General features: G+C 32.9%; 1 protein-coding gene across 1 annotated transcript in view; it reads left to right on the top strand.

Moving 5' to 3' along the window:
• The window catches only part of LOC136037398 (uncharacterized), a 154,314-nt gene that overhangs the window by 129,862 nt on the left and 9,704 nt on the right, over window positions 1-14,748 (top strand). The window contains exons 13-15 of the mRNA XM_065720143.1: window positions 3,943-4,083; window positions 6,853-6,981; window positions 9,837-9,921. Coding sequence (XP_065576215.1) covers window positions 3,943-4,083; window positions 6,853-6,981; window positions 9,837-9,921 — 355 coding nt within the window. The remainder of the gene's footprint in view (window positions 1-3,942; window positions 4,084-6,852; window positions 6,982-9,836; window positions 9,922-14,748) is intronic.

Raw genomic sequence — 14,748 nt, 5'->3', positions numbered from 1 at the left:
AGGGGAGACTATCCCCTTGATGATCAAAAGAGGCGATAAATATAGTCGAAAACAATATAGAATTAAACTGCGGACAAACCAAGAAGGGAAGGGGTGGTTTGAATTGCTTTTCTGGACCTTTACACATTTTTATAAATATAGTTCAAAATTATATAGAATCAAACTGCATCACAACCACGGTGGTTAGGGGGTGAGGGTTGCACACCCTTGGCAGTTGAATATGTCCATGTAAATAAAACTTAAAAAACAGAACATCAAACTGTACTCACGCCATGGGAACGGAGGTTGAGGTATTACCCCCTTTATGGCTGATTTATATTTATTTAAACGTAAATAACTCCTGCTCAACGAACTGAGAGGGGTTAACCCAGCATCATCAACCAATGCTGCATCCGGGGGAGGGGTGTTACCGAGTTTGAACCCCCTCCCCGAAATTTTGTTTGACTTAAAAAAGTAACAAAAATGCGTATAAACAATTTTTGATGTATTTTACAACGTTTCTTTTTTTTACCCGCACCCCAAGCAAAAACTCTTGGGTACGCCCTTGTCATCATCATTCCATGTTGCGAAAATAATAAAACCTATGTGTCTATAATTATGACTGGCTGGATGCACCAGTTTTTTTTTTTTTTTATGGGTCCTAGTGCCAGCCATACAGTAATCAGCAATAAGTGTAAAAGGGTTGTGTTTTGTTTGCGTCAGCGAGACTTTTTGGACTTAAAAAATTGAAATAGACTATAGGTTTATGTTTTATGAGTGGTTTTATGTCTAAAATTTGCAGTTTTTTCTACATTATAGTTTTACATGGTTTTATATTATATTTTCTTGTTTTCTTGCCTAGTTAATATGTCTTAAATTGCCTTAAATCGGACTTGCATGCGATATTGACGAATCCAGCGTACGCCAGTTAGTTTTTGGTGTTGTTTTCCGGTGTTTATTGTAGGCGGTGTGCAATCTTGACCATGGTGCAAAGCATTCGCAAGAAGCATTCGCAGCAGTTGAGTATACATTTGAAAAAAATGAGATATGGATTTTAGAAAATCAATCTGCAAATTTCTGATTCACGTATTTTATACATAATATTTATAAGTTAATTTATAACGTATTTTATAAATATTGTTATTAGCGTCACGTTTTCTGTTTTCACTGGACGGCCAGCCCAATTATGGTAATATAAGAATAGAATTACTTATCATAGAATCAAATTCCTTATGCAATCAATATCCTTATTTAACATGACGGTGCAGACTTACTTGGATAGAGCTTACTTGGATACTTGCCAAGAAACTTACCAAATAGACTTGAGCCGATTAGACTGACCTGAATAGGATACTGAGATGGGAAATCTGAACTGAACAGGACACTAGCTAATTGGGTTAACCGAAACAAGCCAAATAATCTTATTGAGGATTCAGGAAAGCTGTATTTGAGCTGTAAAAGTTTTCACTACTCAAATAAACTGATATCAGGAAACCCATGAGGGGGATATAGAACTCTCCCATGAAGGATGATTTTTGAAGGGTATTGCCAGTGGAGGTACACTCTCCCTACCTTAGTAGCGCTTTTTTATGTATAAGTACTATTTCAAAGGTTTTAGTTGATGTGTGGTTAAAGCAGGTATATTTCCCCTCTATAAAATACTCTTGGTCTATCTATCAACCTAAAGAAAACTGAAATAATGTTTCTATATTGCACACTCTAATAGCTTGATCAAGATAGAAACATTCCTATAGTATCATCGCATAACCAGAAACTAGGTGAGCTCTAACAGGGTGAGATGGGTGGTGGTATAGGATGTTGACCCCCCCCTCTCTCTACCAAAGGACTCGTGAACTACAATAAGATAAATACTGCAGAAAGGCAAAGTATGGTTGTAATTTGTATTATCAATTTAGTTTGTTTTTTTTTATACAAGAGAATTGCTCAAAAATTGATTTTTTAACAACGTCAGTACATATTTGTGTAATTGTTTTGACTTGATACGTTATAAATATAGTGATATTTATCTTTAAAATAAGAAAAGTAAACTACAATTTTCGAGTTTGCATTTATGAAGTCATCTTGGGATGCCAGTATTTACATGAAAATATATTACTTAAATACATTGAATACATGAATACATTAAGCATCGTAGAAAGTACTCTTAAAGTTTTTTTTTTTTTTGGCAATCTCGATTCTCATTTTGGATTATGAAAAAAAAACATAATCTAAATTTCAACAATTTTATTGTAAAATAGTATTTTGGCCAAATTTTTGGACAGCACAATATGGTGTGATTCAAGAGTCAGTGTCCCGGCTAAATGAAAAAATTCCAACCTGCTTTGGTGTTTGTGGACCTCCTATCTTAAGAAGAAGAAGCAGATATTATATGCTAGATTTATCTACACAAAAAGTTATATTTTTCATGCAACAAAATTGGAATAATATAAAAAAAATTATACAATAAAATAACTAAAATTGATTCCTTCAGTTATTTTTTTTCAATAAAAAAAAGACGATCCAAGAAAACTAAAATAAAAATTAAAACTAGAAAATGGGCTATATGTCAACTGCGTTAATCAAAAGACGGTATGTTAGAGATTACAAGTTTTACAGGAGATTGAAATGGCGAAAAAATTGATTTTTGAGTTTTCCAATTTTTATCTACAAAGAATTGTTTCCAAGAGCAAGGTTTTATCTACTGCGATAAGATAAACTGCAGATTGATGTGTTTTAATGTCTGAAGTCCAAGTCAAGTCTATTTTAATTTTTAGAAAACAATATTATCTATCTCCAAATTGGAACAGTTTGTAAAGAGAAAGTAGCTTTAGACAAAATGGAAAGAAAAAATAAAATAAAATGCCAGAGGACCCTGAAATAGGAGAGGTCGAATTAGCTTACACAATAGAATTTATTGTTGCGTCCGAAACTTCTCACTTTCAAATGCTGAAAATGCAGATAAGTAGCTAAAAAATACGCTTGGTATTTTTCTATTGCTGCTTATGGAGAGTTATTTGTTTAAGGAAGGTTTTTTTTTAGCCTTCAGGATAAGAGAGACAAAATTTTTCCGTCAGAAAGTGGAAACTTCAGATATTTCCATTTTAGAAAAAAAATATAACGCATTCAACAAAAAAAAATAGAAACTCCTAATCATCATGAAATCCAAATAAGGCACAGGAATGGTTAATTAACTGCATTTTTTCGAAAAGGCTGGGCCAATTGTGGAAAAAGGCTGGGAATGGAAATTGGCGATACTTGACATTTTTCAATCTTTGTAAACGCTTTTCTGACAGGAACTGAGATCTTACACTCGTTACTACATTCATTTCAACCCCCACACAAATTAAATTAATTATTTTTATTTATGCACTAAAAGAAATGCCAAGTGTTGCCAGATTTTATATGGCGTTAAGGTTCTCTTGTTGACAAGAGTGGCAATTCCTAATCTTGTAAGTTGCCCATGCTCTTTAATCTGGGTTGTGAATAGACCTTTCACAAGAAGTTTCACATAATCGGTTTGAAATTCCAAATATTTACTCAAAAAGGAAGGGACCAATATCACAGTTCAGACAATAATTTGGTTGTTGTGTTCTACAGTGAATCCAAAATTTTTAATTAGATTATCAAGCAAAAGTCTATTTCAACGATCCAATTGTCGATTTGACAAACCGATTGTCAAACAAAGCGGTCTGCAAGCCTTTGCATTATCGGTCTTAAGATCGAAATTTGTTAATCTCAGCTTATCTTCAACAACCTGTTGCTACGACGGGAGGGGGTACTGAGTAATATTTTTCAGTGCAATATGTCCCCCCCCCCGGGTTCCTTGTTTTTTCGCTGTTGAACTATAATATAAAAAAATAAATCATACTGAAAGATTTCGAAGTAAAAACCGTTTATTTAATTCTATTGTCTTTTGGTTGCAAAAGCTGCTACTTCTTCTAGTAAATTTTTACTTTTCTGAAGGAAAGTCACGCAGATTTTAATGATGTTAGTCAAGCGCTCCACTCAATGAGAGAAGTGGCCACACTAATTAACGAAAGAAAAAGGATGCTGGAAGGAAAGGAACGTCTTAATGAGTGGCAAAAACTTGTGGAGAACTGGCAGGTAACTTCAAGGGATTTTTGTAATTAATTAGGGATGTAATTAGGGATGTAATTAATTAATTATAGGGATGTTTTATATATCCCTATTAAGGGATGTTTTATATAATTAATTAATTATAGGGATAATTATAGGGATTAATTAATTATAGGGATTAATTATAGGGATGTAATTAATTAATTAGGGATGTTTTGTTATAAGAAATCGGTCAGTATATACGAGATTCCATGACATTATATAAAATATACCATTAATAATCAATTCACTAGCTAATACACTCTCCCCCTCCTAATGGTCCCAGATCAGGGCACTTATACATTATAGTTCTTATATTAAGTCGGTTATCTTCTCAGTCTGCAATTTATCTCCATGTGTAATAATTCAACAAAATATTATTTGAAATGATTTTTAAAAGTGTAATAATGGAGGATACATGATAATTTGATTAATAAAAACATTCATATTAAGAAGTAATTATATAGTTTTTATCAATGTATAGTACATATAGTAAGTATATACTATATAGTACCTATAACTATACAGCAACTACTATATAACAAAATAGCAACTATAAGAAAGTAACTATATAGCATCTAATTTTTTAGTATTCCTTGGGCTATATATGGGACCATGAGGGAGGGGGGCTATTTGTTTGTGAATTAATTATTATATTTTGAAAGAGCATAAAAAAAGATTCGACCAGTGTGGTCACCTTGTTCCAGCTATTATATCTCTTATATATTGGCCAAGAGATCTATTGTTGAAATTTGAATAAAAAATATAAAAGCGCAAGGATTTGACTCCGAGACCTTCTAAATATTAACCAAGCGTCTCAACGATGGACTTTAAAAGCATGTAAAAAAAATGACGCTAATTAAATCGATAATAAAAAGGATTCATTCAGAAAATCATGCTCCGTTCGAGTAGAGACGTGGCCAAACTAATTAAAAAAATAGTAATGGTGCATGACGAAAAGACGCTCCTTAATGAGCGGTAAAAACCTATGGAAAATTGGCAGGTAGAGATTTTTGTAAGATACATTTATTGCAAGAAATTTTTTTTTAATGATAGTTTATAATAAAGTAAATATTACTTTGAAACTTTTGCTAAGGCTGGATTTCATCCAGTGAACTCTTGAACGGCTGTTAGATAAAAGAGTCAAAAATTAGAAAGAATAGACTTACGCGGTTAGAAGACATGCGACACCGAGTGAATCAAAATGAAAATGAAAAGCAAATTCACACGCCGTTAGAAGAACAGTGGCGACGTGTCAAAAATGAAAATGAAGAGCAAAAACACACGTGGTTAGAAGATATGCGACACCGAACATGTGAGAAAGTCAATGAAAATCAACCTTGACAGCAAGAATCAAAACGTGTAAAAATTGAAAATGATAGTGATGACGATTGCATTTGGGATTTTGACATGGATAAAGTCATCAATGTCTACTTTATGTTAAAAAAATAAAGGTTCAGCGATATGTATTTCGTAATGACGAAGGACAAGCTGAGGTAAAACGAGAACCAAACAAAAAACGACAATTAGAGCGTGTCAAAAATGAAAAGTGAAGAGCAAAGAGACACGCGGTTAGTAGACACATGACACCGAACACGTAAGCGAGTCAAAATGAAAATACAGTGCAAAGACACACGTGATTAGAAGAAAAGTGGCGGTGTGTCAAAAATGAAAATGAAGAGCGAAGACATATGCAGTTAGAAGATATGTGACACCGAGCATGTGAGTGAGTCAATAATGAAAACGAAGAGTAAAATCACACGCGGTTAGAAGAACAGCGGTGCCGTGTCAAAAATAAAAATGAACAGGAAAGACACACACGGTTAGAAGACTTGCTACACTGAACATGTGAGTGAGTCAAAATGAAAATGCAGTGCAAAGACACACGTGATTAGAAGAAAAGTGGAGGTGTGTCAACAATGAAAATGAAGAGCAAAGACATACGCAGTTAGAAGATATGTTAGAAGTTAGCAGTTAGAAGGCTGGGACTTGAACCAATGAGTCGTATCAGCCAGATACTTTGTGCACTGACATCTAAGGATCGTCTCTGCCAAGAAAACTAGTCCATTGGCTATTGTTTATCAAAATAAGTTTGTTTTAAAATAAATATACTATTTAAAAGAAGTTGTTTAAATACAATATTAAAAAGTTGCTAAATTAAGTTTTTTCTTAGTTTTATAAACTGGATTATTGAAAACGGTAATGAATAGGTAGCGATAGTATAAGTAATGTTTAATAAGGAGAGAAGATCTTAATATTGTATTGCCGAGAGGAAAGAAAGGTGTATAAAATTTCTTGATTTTCTTTATTATTAAAAATATACGGATATGAAGTCAAAATATTCAAACTTTTGTCTTATTATTTTTAACATGTTTTTTCAACGTTCATTGTCTTAAAGTACCAAGGTCATCAAAATAAAACTTTCTTCCCCCCCCCCTGGGTTACTCATCTTAGGTTTGCTCTTACATGAAATGAGGGATTTTCCAGTTTTCTATCAATGAGATTTTTTATTTGTTTATCTTTATATTTTTTGGAATAATTGGGCTAGGGAAACAGGGAGGTGAGGGATAAGGGTAATGTTAGTGATAACAATGTTGAGTAGAGAGGAGTCATTGTCACTGCTTGTAGTTATTTCTGTAAGAGTATGGAAAGGATACTTTGCAGGGAAACAAACCATAGAATGTTTAAATTTATTTTAATAATTATTTTTCAATTCTGTCTTACTTTCTCATTTTTAATGTTTAATTTCTTTTCCAGGGTGGAAATTTAGCTGAGAAGAGTTCTGAGTTGATATACAGTGGAGACCTTCAAAAAGTATCTCACGGTGGCTGGGCAAAAGATATTACAATGTACCTGTTTGATAGACAAGCTATTCTTTGCAAAAAAGTGAGTTCATTTTAAATTAGTTCATAATCAATCGATAACTGGTCATTAATAATTAATTAACAACCATTTAATAATTACAGATCAACAAGTACCATATAAAGGTAAACAGTTTATCAATAAGTTGATGACCATTTGATCAAGCTATTTATAAACCGTCATAGCAAGCGTCTTAACCTTATGAAAGAGTAAAGAAAAGAAAAAAGAGGGTGCCGAAAACCAATAGAAATATGAATATAGAAAAATAATAAAGACCCTAATTTTAACAACGGCCCCTAGTGGGGTCAATAAAGTGTATAAAGCTTTCCACAAAGTTAATAAACTGTTCTGCTCACATGACTTTGTTGACTTTATTACAGTCAAAAGAAAGTTGAACACAGTTTAACCTTTTCAAGAAAGTCAGCCAATAACAGAAGATTTCAAATAAAAGCCAATAGCAGGAGACTACCGTTTTAGCCAATAGCAGGAGACTTCTGGGAAATTTCTAAAGGGCTACCTGAAACTAATAAATAGAAAGTCTTGAAGCACAATCAATCAATCAATCAATCAATCAATCAATATTTATTAATTAAAATTAAAAATATACAGAAACAATATTATGCCCCAACAGAGAGCAGAGCTCGTAAGGCTGGGGCAGCACAAATGCATAGAAAAACAAAAACACAACGTTTCGAAAAAAACACAACAATTGTTCATTTCTCTTGTCTGAAATAAATCACAAATATATAATATAATCGGACCAATCATTTTTCATATCGTTTGCTTCGTAAAAAAGCAAAGGTTACACCAAAATGCCCTTTTTGATCAGGATTAACTTATTAATTTATTATTAGTTATTATTGCTATTAATTATCATTAACAAGAGGAACGAAAAACTGCTTCGGTAGGTGGTTTTTTCAGCTCCATGTCTGACTAATTCAAGCTATTTCCTACGAAAATTGCAGTAAAAGTCACAAAATTCAAATTTTTGTGTGAAGGAGTTACAGTTTAGCAAAAAAAAAAAAAAAAAAAAAACGCTAAGAAAACTTTGAGTTCGGCTTTATTATGCTCGATTTTTTTTTCTAATGGTATCCAGTAACTCTTTTAATCAACTGATAAAATTCGAGAAACTTACACCATTGTAAAGGGCACACGTTGGAGATATTTGAAATTCACTATTTTTATATAAACATTTGTGAGATCTAATTTTTATTTCCGCAAAATTAGATGTCCTCAGCAGGGCATTTACTGGCAATCTGGGAAGTTGCTAATAGCTTGGCCTCTCGCAAGAAAGGTCAGTAAAGTTTGAGTTCTGGGGGAAGATTGCTAGTCGATAAAGTAGTGCCGGTCTGGTGCATTACCTCTGTACAATGTTTGGAGTATAATCTTTTTGTAAGAATGAAAAATACAAGAATATGACTGGACCAAATAATGCAAAAATATACTGTATATCCTTTTCAGTTATGTAGTGTAAAAATTGTATAAGAAGAAGTAATAAAACAATTTTTCACATATATATGGGATATATCCATCGTCGCCATCTAGCTTTTGGGTGCTCTAAGGTAGATTTCATCAGTGAAGCATCTACCAACAAACTAAAAAAGGCTGCCCAAAACTTGGTAGTCTGGTGCTAAGTTGCACATCGCAACTGCAGGTGACTTATTTTTTTGCTGGCAACAGGTATATTAACTTAGTATAATGCTTAGAAAATAATTTCTTTTCTAATCATTTTAGTTATATCTTCTTGGAAAAACGTTAAAATTACTCTTTACGAAAATGTTAATATAACTGGAACTCTTACAATCTCTCAAGATCTCAACAGTTTCTTAACAATCTTGAAATTATATCAACAGTCCCTTAACAATCTGTTAACGATCTAAACAATCTATTATCGGTCTCTTAACAATCTCTCAAAAATCACTAGCGATCTCAATAATGTTATCTTAACAATCTGAACAATCTTTTAACAGTATCTAAACAATCTTTTAACAGTCTCTAAACAATCTTTTAACAGTCTCTTAATGATCTTAACAGTTTCTTAACAATCCCTTAACGTTCTTAACAGTTTCTTAACAATCTGAACAATCGTTTAACAGTCTCCAAACAATCTTTTAACAATATGTTAACGACCTTAACGGTCTCTTAACAATCTGAACAATCTTTTAACAGTCTCTTAACAATCTTTTAGCAATCTCTGAAAAATCGCTTAGCGATCTCAACAACATTCTCTTAACAATCTGAACAATCTTTTAACAGTCTCTTTAACAATATCTTAACGATCTTAACAGTCTCTTAACAATCTTTTAACAATCTCTTAACGATCTTAACAGTATGTTAACAATCTTTTAACATTCTCTTAACTATCTGGACAATGTAATAACATTCTCTAAACGGTCTTTTAACAATCTCTTTAAGGACATTAACAGTCTCTTAACAATCTTTTGACAATCTCTCAAAAATCGTATAGCGGTCTTTACAGCATTCTCTTATCAATCCGAACAATCTTTTAGAAGTCTCTAAACAATCTTTTGACAATCTCTTAACAACCTTAGCAGTCTCTTAACAATCTTAATCTTATAATAATCTCTCAAAAATCGCTTAGCGATCTCAACAACATTCTCTTAACAATCTGAACAATCTTTGACACATACATATTAAACATTATCGCCATCTAATTTTTAATTGCTGCAAATTAAACCATACCACAATAACCTGTAAAAAGTTTACTGAAAACTTTGTTATCTGGTGTTTGGTTGCACGTCGATCGTACTGGTGACATAGCTGCTTTCTGGAAACAAGTACAGTCTTAGTAGAGAGCTTGTCTCACTATAATCTCTAAAATATGAATTGTATTAATAACTCCAAACAAACTCTTTTAGGACATGATAAAACGGAATAGTTTGACCTATAAGACCCGGTTTTCTACTGAAGGATGTGAAGCAGTTTCAATCAGTGGTGGTAAAGGTAAGTTACTTTAACTTGGATGCAATATATGGGCCTAATCTTTGTATGCTAATCAAATGATGTTGTTGTTGTTTTTTTTTGGGGGGGGGGAGGTATATATAAAAATAAGTTGTCTGTGTCTGTCGAATGACGTCATGTTTGTGTGTCGACGGACGTCATGTTTGTCGACTGACGAAATTACAGACCGGGACATCGGGACACAAATGATGACCGGGACACCGGGACATCTATCTATCTATATCTATATATATATAAGAATAAGTTGTCTGTGTGTGGATCTGTGGATCTGTGGATCAGGTGACGTCACCTGAAAAAACTGGATCAGGTGACTTCAAAACTGAAAAAACTAAAAAAGGCAAAAACTACAAAAAAACTAAAAACTAATAAAAAAAATAAAAAAGCTAAAAAACTAAAAAAACTAAAAAAAGCAAAAACTACAAAAAAAACTAAAAACTAATAAAAAAAATAAAAAAGCTAAAAAACTAAAAAACTAAAAAAAGGTAAAAAACTAAAAAAACTAACTACAAAAAAAACTAAAAACTAATAAAAAAAATAAAAAAGCTAAAAAAGGCAAAACTACAAAAAAAAACTAAAAACTAATAAAAAAGCTAAAAAACTAAAAAAACTAAAAAAAGGCAAAAACTACAAAAAAAACTAAAAACTAATAAAAAAAATAAAAAAGCTAAAAAACTAAAAAAAACTAAAAAACTAAAAAAAGGTAAAAAACTAAAAAAACTAAAAACTAAAAAAAACTAAAAAAAAGGAAAAAAACTGAAAAATAAGCTAAAATAAAGGTAAAACCAATAAAAAACTAAAAAAAAAACTGAAAAAACTAAAAAAAGGCAAAAACTACAAAAAAAACTAAAAACTAATAAAAAAAGTAAAAAAGCTAAAAAACTAAAAAAAACTAAAAAACTAAAAAAAGGTAAAAAACTAAAAAAAATAAAAAATAAAAAAAAACTAAAAAAAAGGAAAAAACTGAAAAATAAGCTAAAATAAAGGTAAAAACCAATAAAAAACTAAAAAGAAAAAAAGGAAAAAACTAAAAAAAATTTCATCTAAAAAACTAAAAAAAACTAAAAAAGGTAAAAACTACAAAAAAAACTAAAAACTAATAAAAAAGCTAAAAAACTAAAAAAAACTAAAAAAAGGCAAAAACTACAAAAAAAACTAAAAACTAATAAAAAAAATAAAAAAGCTAAAAAACTTAAAATAACTAAAAAAACTAAAAAAAGGTAAAAAACTAAAAAAACTAAAAACTAAAAAAAACTAAAAAAAAGGAAAAAACTGAAAAATAAGCTAAAATAAAGGTAAAAACCAATAAAAAACTAAAAAAAAAACTGAAAAAAACTAAAAAAAAGGCAAAAACTACAAAAAAAAACTAAAAACTAATAAAAAAAGTAAAAAAGCTAAAAAACTAAAAAACTAAAAAACTAAAAAAAGGTAAAAAACTAAAAAAAATAAAAATAAAAAAACTAAAAAAAGGAAAAAACTGAAAAATAAGCTAAAATAAAGGTAAAAACCAATAAAAAACTAAAAAGAAAAAAAGGAAAAAACTAAAAAAAATTTTCATCTAAAAAACTAAAAAAAACTAAAAAAGGTAAAAACAAAAGAACTAAAAAAGAAAAAAATAAATGACGACACTCAAAGAGAAAGCGACCAGGACAAAAGGAATGTTCGATTAGCAATCAACAAAGCACCAGGACACAGGGAGTATAAATGACGACCAGGACATAAGTAAAAAAAAAAAACTAACAAAACTAAAAAGAAGGTAAAAACTACAAAAAAACTAAAAAGAAAAAAAAACTAAAAACTAATAAAAAAACTAAAAAATCTAAAAATCTAAAAATCTAAATAAACTAAAAAAGAAAAAAAAAGGAAAAAAATAAAGGAGAAAAACAAAACTAAAAAACGAATGTATATACAGACCGGGACACCGGGATACAAATGACGACCGGGACACAGGGAATATAAATGACGACCGGGACACAGGGACACAACTACAACGGGGACACCGGGGGAAACAGGGGGATATAAATGACGACCGGGACACCGGGACAGGGAATGGTCGATTAGCAATCACCATCAACAAAGCTCAAGGGCAATCATTAGAATCATGAGGTATAGATCTGAATACAGATTGTTTTCCCATGGACCATTATATGTTGCATGTTCAAGAGTCGGTAAACCTGACAATCTATTTATATGCAAAGACAATGGGACAGCAAAGAATGTTGTATATTCGCAAGTTTTACGTAGTTAAAACCATATATATATATATATATATATATATATATATATATATATATATATATATATATAATATATATATTATATATGTATATATATATATATATATATAGTATATATATATATATATAAATACATATATATCTATCATATTCACAGGTGGGACATAGGGACACAACTACAATGGCGCGTAAACGACTTACGCGCGCGGGGGGGGCTTGGGGGGGGGGCGAAGCGCCCCCACCAACTAGGTGTTGGGGTGGCGCGAAGCGCCACCCCAACAGCTAGTATATATATAAGAATAAGTTGTCTGTGGGTCTGTCGAGTGACGTCATGTCATCATGTCGTCATGAAGTTAGTTTTCGTCATGTTTGTTATGACGATGGCGTCATTAAAGGTAAGAAGATCGTGGACGGAAAAATGTTTAATTGTAAAATGACTGAAGAACCTACAATGGCAACAGCAAATGACGACCGGGACACAAATGACGACCGGGACACAGGGAATATAAATGACGACCGTGAAACTCAAAGAGAAATTACAGACTGGGACACCGGGACACAAATGACGACCGGGACACAGGGAATATAAATGACGACCGGGACACAGGGACACAACTACAACGGGGACGCCGGTGGGCACAGGGGGATATGCACAGACAATGGGACAGCCAAGAATGTTGTATATTCGTAAGTTTTCCGTAGTTAAAAACATATATATATCTATCTATATTCACAGGTGGGACACAGGGATACAACTACAATGGCGCGTAACTAATATGGCGCGTAACGACTTACGCGCACGAGGGGTCTTGGGGGGGCGCGAAGCGCCCCCACCAACTAGGTGTTGGGGTGGCGCCACCCCAACAGCTAGTTTTTATATATATAGATGAATGAATGAAACGACTGAATATGAAATGAAATGAATTTCACTTTTTTTGTTTTAAATGAAAAAGCTAAACTAGTAAGGTTGGAATGTGGAAATTTATGGAGAAAAATTTTAAGCTATCAGAATGGAAATAGGATTATGTTCTTTTTGGTGCAAATTACGGCTGCTGCGTGCACACAACGGAGAAGGCTGCACACGCTGCTGCGTGTACAATGGAGCAAATCAAATTGTTCAAGAAATGATAAGAACTGATTTGATGGTGCAATCATTAGATAAAAAAAAATCCGCATATACGATTAGATCTTCCGCATGGAAGATAATTCCGCATGACTTAATTTTTTATGGCACTTGGTATTAACCAAGTGACATATAGCAATCGCAAATTCTGTCGGTTTGTCTGTCGGTCTGTGTCGGTCCCGGTTTTGCTACTTTAGGCATTTCCAGGTAAGCTAGGACGATGAAATTTGGCAGGCGTATCAGGGACCGGGCCATATTAAATTAGAAATAGTCGTTTTCCCAATTTGACCGTCTGGGGGGGAGTGGGGGCCCGTTAATTCGGAAAAATAGAAAAATTGAAGTATTTTTAACTTACGAACGGTTGATCAGATCTTAATGAAATTTGATGTTTGGAAGGATATCGTGTCTAAGAGCTATTAATTTAATTCCCGACTGGATCTGGTGACATTGGGGGGGGGGGGTTTAAGAGGAGGAAACCTAAAATCTTGGAAAACACTTAGAGTGGAGGGATCGGGATGAAACTTGATGGGGAAAATAAGCACAAGTCCTATATACATGATTGACATAACCGGAACGGATCTGCTCTCTTTGGGGTAGTCGGGGGGGGGGGGGGTAATTCTGAAAAATTAGAAAAAATGAGGTATTTTTAACTTACGAACGGGTGATCAGATCTCAATGAAATTTGATATTTAGAAGGATATCGTGTCTCAAAGCTTTTATTTTAAATCCCGACCTGATCTGGTGCCATTGGGGGGAGTTTGGGGTGGGGGAACCTAAAATCATGGAAAACGCTTAGATTGGAGGGATCGGGATGAAACTTGGTGGAAAAAATAATCAGAAGTCTTAGATACGTGATTTACATAATTGGAACGTATCCGTTCTATTGGGGGGGGGGGGTTAATTCTGAAAATTAGAAAAAATGACGGTATTTTTCACTTACGAAGGAGTGATCGGATCTTCACGAAACTTCATATTTAGAAGAACCTCGTAACTCAAATCTCTTGTTTTAAGTCTGAACCGGATCCAGCGTCATTGGGGGGAGGGGGCAGGGACAGGAAATCTTAGAAAATAGGCTACTTAAAGCGGAGAGATCGGGATGAAACTGGATGTGAAGAATAAAAACCTGTCTAAGATACGTGACTGACATAACCGGGCTGGATCTGTTCTCTTTGGTAGAGTTGGGGGGGGGGGTAATTTTGAAAATTGAGGCATTTGTCTAAATTTGATATTTAGAAGGATCTTGTGCTTTAAAGCTCTAATTTTAAATTCCGACCAGATCCTGTGACATTGGGGGGAGTTGGAGGGGGAAACCGGAATTCTTGGAAAACGTGAAAAATTTGGGTATTTTTATCTTACGAATAGGTGATCAGATCTTAATGAAATTTGACATTTAGAAGGAATTTATTTCTCAGAGCTCTTATTTCACGTCCCCGACCAGATCTTTTGACATTA

This window comes from Artemia franciscana, chromosome 16 (assembly GCF_032884065.1).
Source record: "Artemia franciscana chromosome 16, ASM3288406v1, whole genome shotgun sequence".
NCBI classification, from domain to species: domain Eukaryota; kingdom Metazoa; phylum Arthropoda; class Branchiopoda; order Anostraca; family Artemiidae; genus Artemia; species Artemia franciscana.
This window is presented reverse-complemented; position numbering and strand designations above follow the sequence as displayed.